Consider the following 19,407-nt stretch of genomic DNA (forward strand, 5'->3'; position numbering starts at 1 on the left):
GTTCACAGTATTCTAGGTGTGATCTAACTAGTGCCTTGTACAGTTTTAGCAAGGCTTCCCTATTTTCATATTCCATTCCCTTTGAAATAAAGGCCAACATTCCATTTGCCTTACCTATTACCTACTGGACTTGTCTGCTAGCTTTTTGTGATTCATGCATGAGGACCTCCAAATCCCTCTGTGCTGCAGCTTTCTGCAGTCTTTCTCCATTAAATAATATTCAGCTCCTCTATTCTTCCTACCAAAGTGCATTACCTCACGTTTTCCCACATTATGTTCCATCTGTCAAGTTTCTGCCCACTCACTTAACCTGTCTATATCCCTCTGTAGACTCTTGCCTTCCCACCTATTTGTGTCACCTGCAAATTTGACAATAGTACATTCACTTCCCTCATCCAAGTCATTAATATATATTGTAAATAATTGTGGCCCCAGCACTGATCCCTGTGGCACTCCACTATTTACAGGTTACCATCCTGAAAATGCCCTTCTTATCCCAACTCTGTCTTTTATTAGCTATCCAATCCTCTATCTATGCTAATATGCTACCCCCAACACCATTTCGCTTCTGCACTCTGTGTGGGAATGCTGGGAGGGCTTGTTCAATCAAGTTGTGGAACTATTGGTTTTATCTGGGTAGGCAGTAAGCTGATTTTGATACAATTATGGTATTTCTCCTTTGAATGAAAAAACTCAAAGGTTGCATGCTCATCCTAGTGCACTCCAAGGAGTGATCTGCATCACAGTCAGTGCTGTGGTAGTTGTGTGTTGAGAATGCCGTTCAGAGCGTCATGTCTGGTGATGTTCTGATCCAGCTGGTGCCAATGCCCTGGTCTTGGTTGGCTCCAAGACACCGTGTGGCATAGTTTGTTCTGAAAGATGATGTTAGTTACACAAAGCTCATGGTAACAGCAAAGCTCAAATAGCCTCTGTCTGTTCTCATTTATCTTTCCCAGGCTATGATGTCCAAGGCAGGAGGGCCATGCTTCATGGTCCACGCTCAATCTTGCATTGGTATCTCCAGTAGGTAAAGATGTTCTGACTTATGATTCTGTTGATAGCTAAGTCAAGCCCCTCATCGGACTGGTCTTTTCCTCTGTAGTGGAGTATAGATACTCATGAGGTTAACTGGCCCTGTGTGAGCTGAGAAGTAGGTGGAGGGAAAATATTCTGAACCATTTTTTTGGGGGGGAGATTCCATCATCGAGAATAGCGAGTTCCTAAGAGAAAGCCAAAACTTTGCTCATGCGTTTCCTCTGAACTCTTTCCCTGTGCACTGAACGTCTAATGTTTTTCTTTCTGTCATCTGCTCTCAGCAAGCCTTGTTTCCTCTAGATATGCTATGTCAACGTTCAGCCTATCAAGTTCCATGTCAATCACTGCTGTCTTCTGTTTTTCGATCAACAGCAAGTCATCCGTCAGTCCTGTGCATATAGTCCTGAGGTTCCAGCTTGACAATTGAAGAGTTGGCCTCTTCTTTCTATTTGTTTCTTTACCTGGTGCCATGGATTCTGTCCACTTGCTGAGCAGAGGTTCTATACTCCAAGCACCCAATGAAGCAGATGGATAGTGGCAGGTTAGCACCGTACTGGTTGGGGGTTGCCCAACTTGAGCTGTGTGGTGGCTAACCAATGGGACATGATGATCCCTCCCACCGTCGAAGACAGTCCTTAGCATTGTTCACAACACCAATCACTTATCACTTGTAACTACTGCCCAACATGTCATGTGAACACTCTGCAGTGAAAGAGGAGTGTCCTCTCCAGGGCGCAAGCCTGGACAAGATTTATGGTGGTCCTGACTGCCCAAATATCATGGACCACCCCCCCTCAGCTCAAGTCCAAAAGAATGCAAAGCGCTATGTTTGGCACCAGCTTGGTTGTGGGTGTTGCCAGAAAGATGACATATTTAGGCATCAGTCTGCCTTTGACAAAAAAATATTTGGCGTGGAGCCCAGGGTTTACTCCCTTAGTTAAAAACAAAAAACTGCGGATGCTGGAAATCCAAAACAAAAACAGAAACAGAAATACCTGGAAAAACTCAGCAGGGCTGGCAGCATCGGCAGAGATGAGCACAGTTGACGTTTCGAGTCCTCATGACCCTTCAACAGAACTGTTCTGTTGAAGGGTCATGAGGACTCAAAACATCAACTGTACTCTTCTCCACTGATGCTGCCAGACCTGTTTTTACTCCCTTAGTCTTCAACTGTCCTGAGGCATCCACAAGGAAGTGGAGCTATGCACCCATTGCTGCCAGTTTGGTTCATGAATACCAGGGCATGCCCACATGCCAGTGGGCCTGCACACTGCCTGAATGGGGGCCAAACCTCCCTTGAAGTGTTAGCATGGGGCCACGAGGGACCCAGTTTCCATGTGCTGCCATGAGGAGGCACAGCTGAGGAGTTGCCAATGGAGAGTCTGTGCACTGAAAGGGAGAGATTTACACATTTGGCTCCCTTTTTCAATTTGCTACTAGCCAGGCAAGCAGGCTGAAAATGAGAAAAATTATGAGGATAGGCAGTGAATGTTGTCTACATGGGTTTTCGTAAGGGATTTGACAAGGTCCCACATGACAGACTGGTCAGAAAAGTGAGATCCCATGGGATAGAGAAGGTGGTGAGTTGGATCCAAAATTGGCTCAGTGAAAGGAAATAGTAAGGGTAATGGTAAATGGATGTTTTTGTGAATGAAAAGCTGTTTCCAGTGACATCCCACAGGGCTCAGTGTTGTGGCCCTTGCTGTTTGTCATATACATTAATGATTTGGACTTAAATGGGGGAGGCACAATTGGGAAATTTGCGGATGACACAAAAATCGGCTGCGTAGTTGATAATGAAGAGGATAGCTATTGTCTCCAGAAAGGTATAGGCTCATAAACTCACAGATATTTACAGCAAAGAAGGGGGCTATTCAGCCCATTGTGTCCGTGCCAGTCAACAAAGATCTGACAACACCAATCCCATTTCTCAGCATTTGGTCCATAGCCCTGGAGGCTATGACAACACAAATGAATATCTAATTCTATATGTCTAATATCTAGTTCTCTAACAATGCTAGGGAATACTCAATAAATGGGAGGATATTGAGAGGGGTTGAGGAAGTGAGAGATCTTGGGGTGCATGTTCACAGGTCTCTGAAGGTGGCAGGACAGGTGGATAAGGTGGTAAAGAAAGCATATGGAGTGCTTTCCTTTATTGGATGAGGTATTGAATACAAAAGCAGGGACGTAATGATGGAACTGTATAAAACGCTGGTTAGGCAATAGCCGGAATTTTGTGTACAGTTCTGATCGCCACGTTAAAGGAAGGACATAATTGTTCTGTGGAGTATACAGAGGAGATTTGCAAGAAAGTTGCCAGGGCTGGAAAATTGCAGCTATGAGGAAAAATTGGATAGGGTTGTTTTCCTTAGAACAGAGGAGGCTGAGGAGTGACCTGACTGAGGTGTTCAAAATTATGAGGGGCCTTGATAGGGTAGACAGGAAAGACCTGTTTCCTCTGGCTGAGGGGTCAATTACTAGGGGGCATAGATTTAAGGTAATTGGTAGAAGGATTAGAGGAGACATGAAGAAAAACTTTTTCACCCAGAGGGTGATAGGCATCTGGAATTCACTGCCTAAATTGGTGGTCGAGGCTGGAACAGTCAACTCACTTAAAAGGTATCTGGACCGCCCCCATAGTGCTGTAACTGCAAGGCTACGGACCAGGTGCTGGAAAGTGGGATTAAAAATGAGAGCCTAGCTTCTTGTTTCTCTTTTAATGCCTAGCGCAGACTGAATAGCCTCTCTCTGCACTGTAATGTTTCTGTGGTTCTTTGGTTCTAACTAGCACACAAAAGCAGAAAGCATGCTAACTCTCTTCACCCACATACTCGATGCATCAAAATGACCTGTTGGCCGCAAGATGCTGATTAAATTGTCCTCATTATCACATTCATTTCTCTGAGCTGCCATGTACTTTTTTAAAAAGTCATTCACAGCATGTGACAATTGCTGGCAAATTGCCCATACATAGTTGCCCTTCAGAAGGTTTTTGAATCACTACAGTCTGTGCGGTGAAAGCGCTCCCTCTGTGCTTTCAGGGAGGGAGTTCTAGGATTTTTAACCAATGAAGAAGCTGTGATAAATGTCGAAGTCAGGGTGGTGGCTGACTTGGTGGAAAACCTGCAAGTGGCATGCACCTGCTGTCCTGGGTAAAGGTTGCAGGTTTGGGAGGTGCTATCTAAGAAGTCTTGGCAAGATGTTGCAGTGCATCTTGTAGATGGTACACACTGCAACCTTATTGTGCTGGTGATGGAGGTCGTGAATGTATAAGGTGGTGGATAGGGTGTTGATCAAGCCAGCTGTTTTGTCCTGGATGGTGTTGAGCTTCTTGAGTGTTGTTGGAGCTGCACCTATCCAGGCAAGTGGAGAGTGTTCCATTACACTCCCGATTTGTGGCTTGTACATGGTAAAAAGACATTGGAGATCTGGAGGTAAGTCATTAGCTACAGAATACCCAACCTCTGACCTGCTCTTTTAGCCACAATATTTATTGTCCTCTGCTGGTTTATCACACTTGCCGAATGTATTGGTAGTCAGGATACCTCCAGCTCTGCAAAGCATGACAAGAAAAGTTCCATCTTACCTTGTTTTCAGCATAGGCAAGCCAGCGGCTTCCCAATGCTATTGGGTTAGGATTTGGCCCTGGACATGGAAAACAACCTGAGAAAAGGGGAAAAATAAAAAGCATTAAGCATTCTGTTCTCAGGTAGCTACACATCATCCACAGCCAAGAGTGCAAAGTGTCACTCTGAACCGAGCTATCAAGGGATTCACAAAGATGCCCTGGGTAATCTCCCCTCAGATTGTCCTTCCCTTCCTGTATGGAAGTATACATTCAGCAACTTCTCACAATTGAGATCAAGAGCTCAGTGGCTAAATGACCATAGGGCATGAAAGCACAGCATATCGACACATTTTTACTAGCAATAGATTGTCTATTCTCACGCTGCATTTTATCATGTTTCATAAAACAAAGAAACCATAAACTGGAAGATACTAAAAATTCAGCGAGGCTTGTTGGTTTAAAGTTTTTTGATCCTCAAAGTGGGCTTTCTCTTTACTTTATACAGCAGAGTTCCCATGGTGTGTCGGATGATCTACTGTTTTAAAACAAGAGGAGTATCATCAATGAAGTATAATAGGGAAAGTGTTACAAGAAGTGTAACACCATACAGTCATGAATCTTCCCTTGCACTATTGATGAGAAATCTTAGGAAATAGTGTCTTATAAGGAAGTGGCTATGATGCAGTGGTGGCAGGAAGTGAGAGAATGAGTGAATTAATGTTGTTGTTGTCTGGATGCCTCCAAGCCTGACTGTGCCTACTCAGATGCAATTTATTTAATTGATTAATTTATGGATGGCCTCCTTTCCCTGCATATATCCAGGGTACTTTAGTTATTAATTAGCAGCCGCTATGCCCCCTCCAAAGCTCTATTGGATTTATTTGTGGATTTATGGATGTACACCTGCATTAACGTCACTGAAACTTGGTTGCATTTACTAAGGCTCAGGTTTTTTAATGAATTGATTAATTGCTGTGGGGTCTGCTCCCCAGAAAGTTCCACTGCATTTTAGGGTGCTGCATTTTTTATCTATCAATCCCGTACTGCTCCTGAAGCTGGAGTCAACACACTGAGGGCAGATTTATTAGCATTTATTGCATTAGCAGTTGGCAATCTCTCCTCCCTCAACCCAAGCCCATCTGAGAAGAACAGGTTCACTAATGTACCTAATTACTGGCTGGCATTATGCCCCTCTCTTCCCCACTCTTCTGAAAACCAATACAATCTACTTAGGCAGCATCTTGCTGACTGGCCCACTTCCTGTGTTGACCAGTAAAATTTATTGAGGCTGCATGAATCAAGATAATTAATTGGCAATTGGCCTCCACCTACATATTGAGGTTTCATTTATTTACATAATTAATTACTTGCTGGCATGCTGCCCCAAAAACCAGATTGTATCTGGTGCCACCTCACTCATTTGAAAAAGAAGTTGCATTCATTCATTGTTAAAATACAATATCATTACAAAATACCTTCCCTTTAACTGGCTTTTCACACAGCTGGAAGATACTTTTAGATACACAATAGCACTTCCTGAGGTAGGAAGACTGAAATACAAGTCTAATAACTTTTTAAAAATTCATTCATGGGATGTGGGTGTCACTGGCTAGGTCAGTATTTATTGCGCATCCCGACTGGCTCTTGAGAAGGTAGTGATGAGCTGTCTCTTAGAACCACTGCAGTCCTTGTGATGTAGGTACACTCAGTGTTGATCAGGCCTTATTGACTTTTTAGCAGTTTGATACAACTGAGTGGCTTACTAGGCCATGCTAGAGGGCATTTAAGAGTCAACCATGTTGCTGTGGGTCTCGAGTCACATGTCAGCCAGACCAGGCAAGGACAGCAGATTTCCTGCCCTGAAGGACATTAGTGAACCAGATGGGTTTTTACGACAATCGACAATGGTTTCATGGTCATCATTTGACTTTTAATTCCAGATTTTTATTTACCATCTGCCGTGGTGGGATTTGAACCAAGATCCCCGGAGCATTACCCTGTGTCTCTGGATTACTAGTCCAGTGACAATACCACTACAACACTGCCTCCCCCATAATTATGGATAGTTTAGTACTTATCGTTATACAAGTAAGCATAAACATGGAAACTAGGGACTGGTATATCTTCCATTTTCACACCCAACTAGGGGCATGAGTTAAGCATGACAAATACTTGACAGAGGTGTGAAGAAATTGTGAGTTAAGTGCAAAAGAAATTGTGTGCAATCACAAGACTTTTAATACATTACAGCTGGATATAGGAATATTACATGGAATTAAATTTACAACACAGTAAAAGGCCATTCAGCCCAAATACAAGTGCTTATCTTCCACATGAGTCTCTTAACATCTGAACCTATCAACATAACCTTCTATTTCTTTCTCCCTCATGTGTTTATCCAGCTTTCCCTTAAAAATATCTATATTCTTTGTATTTGAATGCTTGAAACTATGCTGTGGGATACTCGTGTACAAATACTGAACACTCGTGATATTTCTTCATTCCATATCTCAATAGCATCGTCACTTACACTCAGAAGAACAAGAACAATAGCAGGAGGCGGAAATGCAGAAGGTTAGGGTGGGGGCCAAAGCCAAGGATAAGGAGAAAGATTTTGAATAAGGTTTTGAAACCAGGAGAAAAGTCCAAAGTGGATGGAAGGAACTAGGCATGTTAATTGTATAAATTTAAGGTAAGTGTATACAGGTTGGAGACACTCAGGGACTGAAGTGTGTCATCAGAATGGTAATGATATTTTAGTGTGATAAGTTTCCTTTGAAGTTTTTTTGTTTTAGTTACAGTAGCCCATTAAAGGGGTTGATCATTCGTTAATTTGTTTATTTGTTTTTTGTTTCCGCAAAAGAGTTTAAAGGGACACTTACCCCTTTATACAAATGAACATACGTACAAACATACAAGTTAGGAGCAGGAGTAGGCCACTCAGCCCCTTGATCTGATTGTAACCTCAACTCCATACACCACCTACCCTGGTAACCTTTCACCCCTTTGTTAATCAAGAATCTATCCACCTCTGCCTTAAAAATATTCAAAGACTGTGCTTCCACTGCCTTTTGAGGAAGAGAGTTCCAGAGACTCATTACCCTCAGAGAAAAAAATTCTCCTAATCTCTGTTTAAATGAGCGACCCTTTATTTTTAAACAGTGACCCCTAGTTCTAGATTCTCCCACAAGAGGAAAAATCCTCTTCACATCCACCCTGTCAAGGCCCCTCAGGATCTTAAAGGTTTCAGTCAATTCGCCTCTTATTCTTATAAATTCCAGTGGATACACACCTAACTGTCCAACCTTTCCTCATAAGACAACCCGTGTATTCCTGGTATTAGACTAGTAAACCTTCCTTAATTTGTTAATTTGATTTTAATAGAATATAAAGAGACACTAATTGACACTGGTGCTGTGTTGTAGAGTTAGGAGCTACACCTTTGTAATATCTCAGTGTGAATAAATCAAAAACTGAGTAAAGATTGACTTCTGGTCTCCTTCACTAGCTGGCTGTGAGAAGTTTAACAAGGCAACAAGATGAGAGAACAGAAGCATAGGGTTGAATGAGTGGACTCCAATGGTGCAGCAGGAGATGAAGAAAAGCTTAGTTTTACAAAAGCCTATATTTTAAAAATGCCTCAAATAAATAGGTTAAAATTATGCCAAAACTGGAGAGGAATTTTAAGCAAACACTTCTGTATTCTGAAATCCTACTACATAATTTCAGGCACAGAATTTATTTACTTCTCTTTTACTGATAACTGCATCTATCGGTTACTATCATTAGAAATAACTTGTTAAGAAAGCCTGAAGGATGATAAGTTTCCGAATGCATTTACTGAAGTGCACTGCTTTGTGTTTATTCACAGGACACCATATCCACTTTAACTGCCCACGAAAGATAGATACAGAATTGAAAATTAAATATAGGTTAATGCTATCCTGGAGGCATTTACTTTCAAATTAATGCACATTGGTTTGTGTTGACAAAAATGCTCAATCTGCACTGAGGGAAATACAAGTAACATAATATTTGATGAGTAAACCAGAGTGGGGAGGGAAGGGTGATAGTGAATCAAATCTACCTCCTTATTGGGAATGTGCGATGGGGATCAAATTCTCCCCTATTAACCTCCTGACTAAATGACAGCAGATCTTTAAGTTATAATGTAGATTATACACTAGATTAATTCCTGGGATGAGAGGGCTGTTTTATGATGAGAGATTGAGTAGAATGGGCCTATACTCTCTGGAGTTTGGAGAAATGAAAGATAATTTCATTGAAGCATGACAGCACTGGGGAAAATACCAAAGAAAGCCCAGGCTTTCAGGAGCAGTTGTTATTTTCAAGTAAAATCCTTAATGGAGGCATTAAAAGACACAACAAATTTAATAATTTTATTCTGAAATTTTTTTTTATTTTCAATTTGTTTAAACCCTTATTATGGACATTGAAAATTTCAACTACTCAGAAAAAAGGCGAATGAAAGAATAACTGGGAAGCATTTTGAGAGAATTGTGGGAACCCAGTGTCAGACTGCATAATCAGAGTGAGTGAGTTTACATAGATATTTTTGATTATAATTCTGGGGACAGAGGTACAAATAATGGGAAAAGCATATAACAACAGGAAGTCAAATGGTGCATACAGGAAGCGCATGTCGACATGTTATAGATAGTTATTTTGTTCATATATTTATTTACATACAATTACACTGAATTTATAGCACCAAATCAGATTATTCGGCCCAGCTGGTCTATGCTGGTGTTTATACTCCAAATATTTAAAATCTATTCTCATTTCAAAGATGCTTTCTTTCAGTCCTCAAAGCGTTAAGAAGTATAAATAAATAAGCAGATTAGGAAACAGTCCTTGGGATTGCTTGCCAAATTTCCTAAAACTACTGGCTGTTGAGGTCAGCAAAACACCACTGACTTTGAACATGATGGACAAGCTCTGTGACCTACACAAGGCACTGTTGCCTAATCCCTCCCAATGTGACCTCATCAAATATGAACCATCAAACCCCATAAACAACACTGAAAAATACTGCCTAAAAGCATCAAAGCCAGCAATTTTCAATTGTTTGCAGTGTTAAGCTTGACAGGTGTAAATTTAGCTTGTGATACACATTATTCAGGGGTGGTCACACAATCTAGATTTTGAGTTTTTAAGTCGCCATTTGGACTCACATTTGGGATTTGTAACAACTAGTGACCTGATTCCTGACAGGCTATCATAAAACTAAGATCTGAAACTTGTTTCAGTTGGTAGCACTCTTGTCTTTGAATCAGGTGGTTGGGATTCAAGTTCCACTACAGGGCTTGTGTACATAATCTAAGGCTGGAACTTGTCAGCCCCGTTGTGGCGGGACCTGCCTTGGGGTATTCGGCATCCTAGCCAAAAGTCATTGCCTTTCGGCAGGACCGGAAAATCCCACCCGAAGATAAACACTCCGGTAAAGTGCTGAAGTACAACTGCATTGTTGGAGAGGTCATCATTGAAATTGAAATTTCTCTGATTTGTTACACTGCTTCCCATCTTCAAAAGTGCCTTCACACCAAGACAGAATCCAACTATCTCCTCTTGACATTCAATAGCATTACCATCGCTGAATTCCCCACTATCAACATCCTGGGGGTTACCATTGACCAGAAACTGGATGGGACTAGCCATATAAATACTGTAGCTACAAGAGCAGGCCAAAGGCTGGGAGTTCTGCAGCGAGTAACTCACCTCCTGACTCCCCAAAGCCTGTCCACCATCTACAAGGCACAAATCAGGAGTGTGATGGAATACTCTCCACTTGCCTGGATGAGTACAGCACCAACAACAGTCAAGAAGCTGCACATCATCCAGGAGAAAGCAGCCTGCTTGATTGGTGCCCCATCCACCACTTTCAACATTTACTCCGTCCACCACCAATGTAGTGGCAGCAGTGTGTGCCATCTACAAGATGCACTGCAGCAACTCACAAGGCTCCTTCGATGGCACCTTCCAAGCCTGCAACCACCACCATCTAGAAGGACAGGGGCAGCAGGCACCACCACCCTAAAGTTCCCCTCCAAGCCACACACCATCCTGACTTGGAACTATATCACCGTTCCTTCATTGTCGCTGGGTCAAAATCCTGGAACTCCCTCCTAACAGCACTGTGGGTGTACCTACGCCACACGGACTGCAGCAGTTCAAGAAGTCAGCTCACCAGCACCTTGTCAAGGGCAATTAGGTTTGGGCAATAAATGCTGGGCTAGGCAGTGACACCCACATTCTATGAATGAATAATAAAAAATCCTCTTCAATCTTACTGCCTTCTCAAGGTCCAATGCCTGAATTTTTCCCACCTTTTGTAAAGCATATTGGCACCATTTTCTTAAAGGTACTACTATCTTAACAGGAGCTATGTTGTTGTAGAGTATTTTCACAACTTGTTTTTAATCAAGCCATACTTCAGTTGTTTTCATCAGGAACAAGGCCCATTGCAGCTGTCCCTAATACCTGTACACATTTTGGAAGATTGCATGAAATACCAAAGTTTACACAATCCTGTGTGTTCCACACTTTCACAGACTAGGAAATCTTTGTATATTATGGAGAATTTAAAATCCTGAATGATAACTGACTAAATTATAAAATTGGAAATCTAATTTGTGCATAAGATACCAGCACAATTTCAAGTCTTATTATACTATTTAGTACGCCCAGGGGCAAGTTCTGCACTATTCACAACTATTATGATCTACTCTTGTGTTTTTCACAACTATATCAGTCACCTTTGTGAGACACCTATATCTAGATCTTAAGCCATCATTGAAGCAACACAGGTTGCCATCTGTGCAATATTTTCCTTTACACTTCAGAACTGAACAGTCAATCTGACTACACATTACAGTAGAGAGAATGTCCCATCTGCCTAATGTGCTCCTCTCTAATGGAAAAATAGCAACAATGATGGTGGCCATGTTTACAGGCAGACTGGCCTCAGTAGGCATGTGACCTGAGTGATACTCCTGCCAGGCTGTTACAGCTGCCTCCGACTACACATGGTTATTAAAGTGTTTATATAAGTAAGCAGAAGGTTCTACAGAGTAGCTCACCAAGGAATTTTAACAGTACTGTGCTTATTGCTAACAAGCAACAAAAAAGCAACAACCTCATAGGAACACCAACACCTCTAGTTCCCCCCAAACTATCTTGAGTTGGACATCCCTGCATCGTTACTGGATCAATATTCTGGAATTCCCTAACTTCACTGTTGTGGGAGTACCATCACAAGGGGTTCAAGGGGAAGGCCCAGCACTGCCTTCTTCGGACAAATAGGCATGCCAACAAATGCTGGCCTTGTAGTGTCACCACAATCCAAGAATAAATAACAAAAATAAAGTCATCTCTCCCCACCCCACCCTTTCCTGCACAGATCACAGGAATAATTACCATATTGTTTTGAGAACCTTCTGTAATACATATAATGTGTTCACATCTGCAGTCCATAGAACCATTTCTTCTCGTTGATGGCTACTAATAATCCTAAACTAAATCAGTCTGTACAGTCATAATCCAATTCCAAAAGAACAGAACTTCACATAACAAAATTTATAAATATTGTGACATCAATTAAAAACACTTTTACAGTTTATAAATCAGTACATACTTGTGACGAAGAATTTTTTAGTGAAAGTGCAGCTGTCGAAGGTGGCAATTTTCTCCTGTAACACAACTACCAAAACCCTGAGAAAGAAAGAAAAGAACAATCAGGAAATATTTCTTAACCCATTTTCCCCTACTATAGCTGCAAGTAAATATTTCAAATTGAATTTGGGGAGCAGCAAGTTTTGCATTCTGCTTGCAATCACTATAAGATGCAATTTTCAAAAATGTTGATTGTCGCACACAATGTTTATCACAACCACATTTAAAACCAGTAATACGATTGCAATGGGTAGAGGGTGGGTATGCTACGTGTTGCTATAAATTGATACCTATGAAAAGTTAGATGGAATGATTCCCATTGAAGGACTGCTACACGTGAGGTACCACCTTTTGTATGAGGCAATAAACAGTATTTTCATTAAGCCTGCTGCTTTGGTGAATGTGAAAAATCCCTTGACACAATTTGAGAACAGCAGAGGAGTTTGCCCCAGTGTCCTAGCCAACATTTATCCTTCAAGCGGCATCAATAAAAACAGATTGTCTGGTCATTATCACAATGCTGTTTGTGCAAGCTTGCTGGGTGCAAATTGGCTTCTGTGTTTCCTACATTACAACAGTGACTGCACTTCAAAAATACTCCATCGGTTGTTAAGCACTTTGAGATAATGAAAGGCACGACAGAAATGCAACACCATCTATTTTCTTCTCATAGCACAGAAAAAGAACCACATAGAAGACATGGTGGGATTATATTTGGAAGATCTGAATGAAAAAGTGACAACAGGCTGGAAACTGGTAGAGGAGAATTATTGGCTAGTGTGGGTAAAGTGACTTATTATCTAGCAGAAATCTGGTGGCACAATCTTATTTTCTGCCAACATAAATTGCAGATTAATTTTGAGATTCTTCACACAAAGAGTTCCCAGTATCAATTGAGCCATTCAGGTGAGCAATACATTATAGATGAGGTACTCTGTCACAGGTAGAGAGGGAGAAAATATTTAAGAAATAAGAAGCATGGTAGTATAGAACTTGAATATTGCTGAAAAGAGAGACGTGTTGCCAAAGCTTTTCATCTGATACTAATCAGGACAAATGTAAGAATGCCAAATTTCAAATAATCACAACAAGTTATACGGAGAAAAAAATCTATTTGGCGGAGGCAACTGGTATTGTTGCGTTTTCCTGGTGATTGCAAGACGAAATGATTTGGCAACATGTCTCTTTTCAGCACATAGGAAGTTTCAGTCCCCACTAGAGGAGTGCTAATGCATTAGTCAAGAACTTGTAGATGACTGACATCATGCCAACACCAATTCTGCCATGGAATACTCAAACTCTCATCTATTTTATTAGTCTTAATGGCTTGGTATTCCATAATTGGTAAAATTCAATTTTTTTAAATGTGGGCAATGCTGACTTTTATTGCCTATCCCTAAGTTTTGGGAGAAAGTAGTGGTGGTCTTTTGCTTTAATCAGCTACAGTCTTTTTGCCATTAGATCTCCCTCAGTGATGTTAGACATAGAATTCCAGGATCTTGACACAGCAACAATAAAGAAATGGCAATACACATCCAAGTCAACACAGTGTGTGACTGCGGGGGGGAATTCTAAAGATGATGATGCGACTAGAACATTGATGTGTTTGCCTTTCTCAGTGAAGAGATTGCAGGAGAGGGTGTCAAAGACAACTGGGTGAGATACTGCAATGTGCCCTTTAGAAAGTATATACTGCAGCCAGCAAAACTCAATGAGCCGAATGGCCTCCTTCTATGCTGTAACCAACTCTATAGCCAGGACCTTACAGCCCTGCCGCGGCATGTCTCCCCCCACCCTCCCCGGCGGATGCAGCGAGCTATTTAAATCTCCATTCAGTTCGGCAGGACCGTAATATCCCACCGGGTGGGAGTGGCCGTGAAATCCTGGCCAATGATTCTTTGAGCCCACAATGTGCCAGTGGTTGGGGGGATAGATATTGGGTTGAGTAGTAGGACAGCCCAGCATGGGAAATGATCTATTCTGGATAATGTTGAGCTTCCTGAGCAAAATTACAGCCGCACCTATCCAGAGAAGTGGTGAATATTCCATCATACCCCTGACTTAAGCCTTATTGATGTTGGAGAGACTCTGAAGGGTCATGGGTGAGCCACTCATCACATGATACCCAGCCTCTGTCCTCCTCTTGGTCAGGGAGCCATGTGTGTACATAGAGTTCTACAACAAAATAAATTTTTGTCAAATGGTATGCAAAGGAAGCTGCCTATAAAAATGATCAGTGGAACCAGGTGATTTGTGGGAGTGTGAGAAAGCAACAATCAGTTATGGCACGCAATTTAAGTAATATCCAGCAATTATGTGCATCTTTTTCTCTTCCTAATCAAGTTTCTCCCTTTTATCATCATGGAGAATAATAGATTGCTTCCAGAAACTTCTGTGCTAATTTCACAGCCAGTTAGTCATCAAAGCAAATTGCCATGCCATAAATGCTGGTCCAGTTATTAATTTAGTTTTGGCCAGCAGTCTAGCTGCATTTTCTAGTTCAACTATCTACACACGCTCTGTGCTTTCCTTTACTTTCTCCAATTGGTCATCTCTACCCTTAACATGAACCTAACTACTTTGCTTCATCTGTTTGTTTTCCTATTTTCTTACTCTTGATGTTTTTCCTTTCCTTTTTGGTTTCAAAAACATCTGTCTCCCCCATCTCTATTACCCCATTATCCTGCCTTCATTCTTGGCTACATGGTTCTCCCGTTAATTCCCCTGATTTCTACCTCAGCAGCGACAGCCAGAATCTAAATTGGTGTGGGATGGTTACAGTGAGTATTGGCCTTTTTTACCCCCTTGGATGGACGTAAGAAATCCCGTGGATCTATTTTGAAGAAGTGGAGGGGAGTTCTCCCCAGTGTCTGGGCCAATATTTCTCCCTCATCCATCATTAAACAGATTATCATATTGCTGTTTGTGTGAACTTGCTGGGTGCAAATTGGCTGCTGCATTCCCTACATTACAACAGTGACTGCAGTTCACAAGTACTTCATTGGCTGTGAAGGGCTTTGGGACATCCTAAATTTCTGAAAGGTGTTATATAATTGCAAGCTCTTTCTATTCTCTCTACAGTCACCAGTTGAATTCTTCAGCCTCTAGACTCAGTCTAATCATCTCACACCAACTTAGACTCAGGTTCTCACTGAGTATATTAAGGTAGGCATGTAATAAAAGAGTTTAAGGAAGAATAAAAACAAGTTGTGAAAGAATACATATGGATAACATAATAAAAATGAAAGAGCTTAAGGATTTAAACACAAGTAATTGAATAAAAATCAATGAAATCTAAAGAGTGAAAAGGGGAATAAAGGAGATTGTCTGTCTTCTCTCTCTTTGTCTATCTCTGCCAAAGAGAGAGAAGACAGGCAGAGAGAAGACAGACAAAATTCAAGCAGAAACTTTACTGAAAACATTTCAGAGGTGATGGGTTGAATTAAAGTGAAGGGCAATATAATCCTTTAGAGTTTCCATTACTAAATGTAATTCATTTGTACACGTTCTGTGATTAGCTCATTCAAAACTACTTCCATGGAGCATAGTTTACTGCACTACAGTTCAAGACAAAAGCTTTGGAAAATGGTGAATCAGAAATTTGAATCCCTGCCTCAAATATCTAAAGAGACTAAATCCATTGAGGTTGAGTATCCAAGTATAAAGTTTTAAAAGACGAACTCCAAAGGAATTCAGGAAGCAATTAAACTATATCCTGGTCAATTTGTTTAAATATTCAATTTATCTTTATCTGAGGAAAATGGAATCCCGTTAAGAGCATACGATTGCAGATGAAGAAAAAGCACATTTGCAGCATCAGGGTGTGCAAAGTAAACAAGCAAAATTCCAAATATATCATCAAATAATCCAAAATGAAACAAAAAAAACTTTTCAAATTCTACATGGAGAAAGGTATTGGAATAAATGGATGAATATTAGAATATTCAGAAAGTGTGGGGCAAAGAAAAATCTGAAAATTAACACATGCCAGATAATAAACACAACTGCATGACATCCTTCTAGAACAGTACCGCAACTGGGAGAGACCAAGTGAGAACTCCAAAGAATATGAACAGTGCCAAAAGTGGAGATGAACTTAAAATGAAGTACTTAATATATACTTAACAATTACTTTCTTCAAGTGTTCAGCAGGAAAGACATTAAAGAAAGACCTGCGTTTATATAGTGCCTATGACAACTTATGAACGTAACAAAGTGCTTTACAGTTGTTTTTAAAGCATATTCACTGCTATCATGTAGGAAACATGGCTGCTGGTTTGTATACAGCAATGGCCCACAAACAGCAATGTGATAAATTACCAATTCGTCTGTTTTTTAGTGCTGCTGACCTGGACACCAGGTTAGGTATGGGGGAGAGGGGAACTCTTTTAGAGTAATGCCATGAGATCTTTTATGTCCACCTGAGATGGCAGAAGAGGCCTCAGTTTAACCATCTGAAAGATGGTACCACCAACAGTGCAGATCACTTTCAACAGCTGCACTGGTGCGTAAGCCTAGAATGTGTGCCAAAGTCTCTGGAGTGGGATTTGAATCTACAACCTTCCGACTCAGATGCAAAAGTGGTAACCACTATACCACAACTGACACTGTGTGCTCAGTAGCATGCCTTCCAGAGTAACTAAGACTCAGAAGAATGGAGGGTGGTAGTTGGAACATAGCATTGGAGGGTATTGCAGGGATTGTATGGAGCGAGTTTCATAAATATGGATGATCATTTTGAAAAAAAATGAAATTGGGAATTAAGTGGAGGCAAAGGTGATAGATGAGCAGGACGTTGTGCCGGATTGGATGTAGTTACATGTCTGGATAAGTTGTGATTATGGAGGGTGAAACTTGGGATGCCAAAGAGAATCACTTTCAAGAGATCAAGCCTGGAGGTTTTTGGACATCCTGGAAAGTTGCATGTTGGACATCTTGGGGAGTAAGGGGTAACAATCAAGCATCCTTGCATCTTGCGTTGTCAATTTTTTATATAACTCATATGGTTTAAAAGTCTAACTTTTAGTTTTGCGGAAATTACATTTTTAAGCACAAGATAAATGGAAACACCTGGTTGAGAAGTTGGTAAACAAACCTAAAGTAAGTGCAAATTAAAGGGTGGCCAGTGTTTATTTTAATATGTTCAGAGTTGGAAGTAGGACGTTAAATAATGGGTGACCCCTCTCTGAGCCCTTGTTGAAATGATGTCTATAGTTATCTCCATAAGGCGTTTAAGTTATTCATGTAGTTCCCAGAGTTCAAACAAGCTCTAAAAGCAACTTGTAAATAATGAGTTTCTTGATGGAACCAGTGAGCTTGGTAAGATGGCCAATATCCCCAAAAGAGATGTAAGTTATTTATGTGAGTCTCAGAATCAAAGGGTTGCTTTGAAGGTAAAAGAAAACTAACTTCCATTTCTTTGGGAACATTCCAGGTATACCACATTGTTGTGGAAATAGGCTAGACAGGGAGGTTATCTTTTGTTTTGGGTTTTTATCTGTGTTTTCTTCCAGAAATATGCAGTTAGCTTAGGAGCAGGTTTGAAACAGGTAGATAGAGAATCTGCCAAGGGCTGAAAAGCAGCTGTGGGACCAGGAGAACCAAGGGTGTTTCTGATTTTTAAATCATTGTACAAGGCGGAAGAAAGGCCCTTGCTTGAGCTGGGAAGTCCACATATGTAGGGTCTAGAACTAGAGCTAGATGGTCGCCTAGTCGAATGTTAGTGGAAGGATCCCAAGAAATCTCATAGCTCAGAGGATAGCCGGAACAATGAGGAGAATTAAATGAATTACATAGCGCTGTGGCATGCCTTCATTTGGTCCTAGGAGATGTGAATGAACCCTCAAGATCTTGTAATATTCTTGGGTGGGAGTAAAAAGTAGAATGGATTTAAAACAAAAGTATTTACAAAATATAGCTTTAATTTAGTAGTGCTTGCTTTGCTTAATTCTTACACAGCAAAGCTTTTTTGTTTAAAACGTGAAGTCTTGAGGCAATGTTCTTTCAGTTAATAACTGAGATTTTAAATTTCTTTTAAACCATTACCGGTCTCTATGGAGATCATAACACTTGAAGTAACAGATTTCCCAATGTATACAGTTGGTTTTGAAGTATTGTGAGAGGAATGCAAGGCTTGTCTTCTGATAGGAAAAGTGCCTTATGCAAGGGAACACATGACAGTAATGATGTCAGCCATGAATAATTAAAGTGTAACTTTATTGGCTCGGGTAATAAACATAGGTAGAGGGATTCATTAACTATAGTATAGAAACAGTTAACAAAGCCTGCTCTACAAAGAGGATAAGATCGGTTAGGTCAGGAAGTCTTGTGTGAGGGAAGTAACTTTGGAGTAAACAACTACGTCTGTTCACGTGAATGGACTGTCTTCAAAAGGATTTGGCAATAGGTACATCACAAGGCCTCTAACGTAGACAAAATATTTGTATGAAGCAGCATGGTATTCAACAATTCTTCAGAGGGCTCGAATTACAGAACTTAAAGCCCAAAAGCCACTCTCTTGATCTGGGTTAAACTGATCCACTAGCATCCTAGGTATCAGTAAAGTCTACTCTGTATTCTACACTATAAAATGTCTCAAGCTTATGCAAAATATGTTGTGAACCAGAGAAGAAAGGAGGTTGACTGCTAACAGAGATTTCCAAGGTTTGGATGAGGTGTTCTGCAGCAGTAGATAAGGTAACTGTGAGTGCTGTCTCTCCTGTTTTTGACTCTGCTATCATAGACTAATTATCTCTACTTTGGTTCACAGGGAGCTTTGCCAAGGGACTGACACCATCAGCCAGCCAGTCCCTCAGCTCCATTGACGTCCTCACCTCCAGCCAAAAGGACTCCTCCTCCATTGAAGAGCTGGAAATAAGCAGCCTAGAAGACCCATCACAGCGCTTACCCACACCCTCTACCAGCGCAGGCACACACCTCGGTGGGACCTAGATCTAGAGCAGGCTCGGGTTCACAATTTGGTGGTCACCACATTGACACATGTCCACAGCAGGAGGAGGCAGGTTCAGCCGAACTCCCTAGCACTCGGAGGACTGCTGGGGAAGAGGTATCTGTATGGTCCGTGTCAGATGACAAGCCTCTGGATTTGG

General features: G+C 41.1%; 1 protein-coding gene across 6 annotated transcripts in view; it reads right to left on the reverse strand.

Annotated features, from left to right (window-relative positions):
* The window catches only part of bcas3 (BCAS3 microtubule associated cell migration factor), a 1,018,944-nt gene that overhangs the window by 792,764 nt on the left and 206,773 nt on the right, over positions 1-19,407 (reverse strand). For all 6 annotated transcript variants that reach the window (XM_078548265.1, XM_078548260.1, XM_078548263.1 and 3 more), the window contains 2 exons: positions 12,261-12,337; positions 4,625-4,701 (listed from right to left, as the gene is read on the reverse strand). In XM_078548265.1, coding sequence (XP_078404391.1) covers positions 4,625-4,701; positions 12,261-12,337 — 154 coding nt within the window. The remainder of the gene's footprint in view (positions 1-4,624; positions 4,702-12,260; positions 12,338-19,407) is intronic.

This window comes from Cetorhinus maximus, chromosome 9, assembly GCF_964194155.1.
Source record: "Cetorhinus maximus chromosome 9, sCetMax3.hap1.1, whole genome shotgun sequence".
Classification (NCBI taxonomy): Eukaryota; Metazoa; Chordata; class Chondrichthyes; order Lamniformes; family Cetorhinidae; genus Cetorhinus; species Cetorhinus maximus.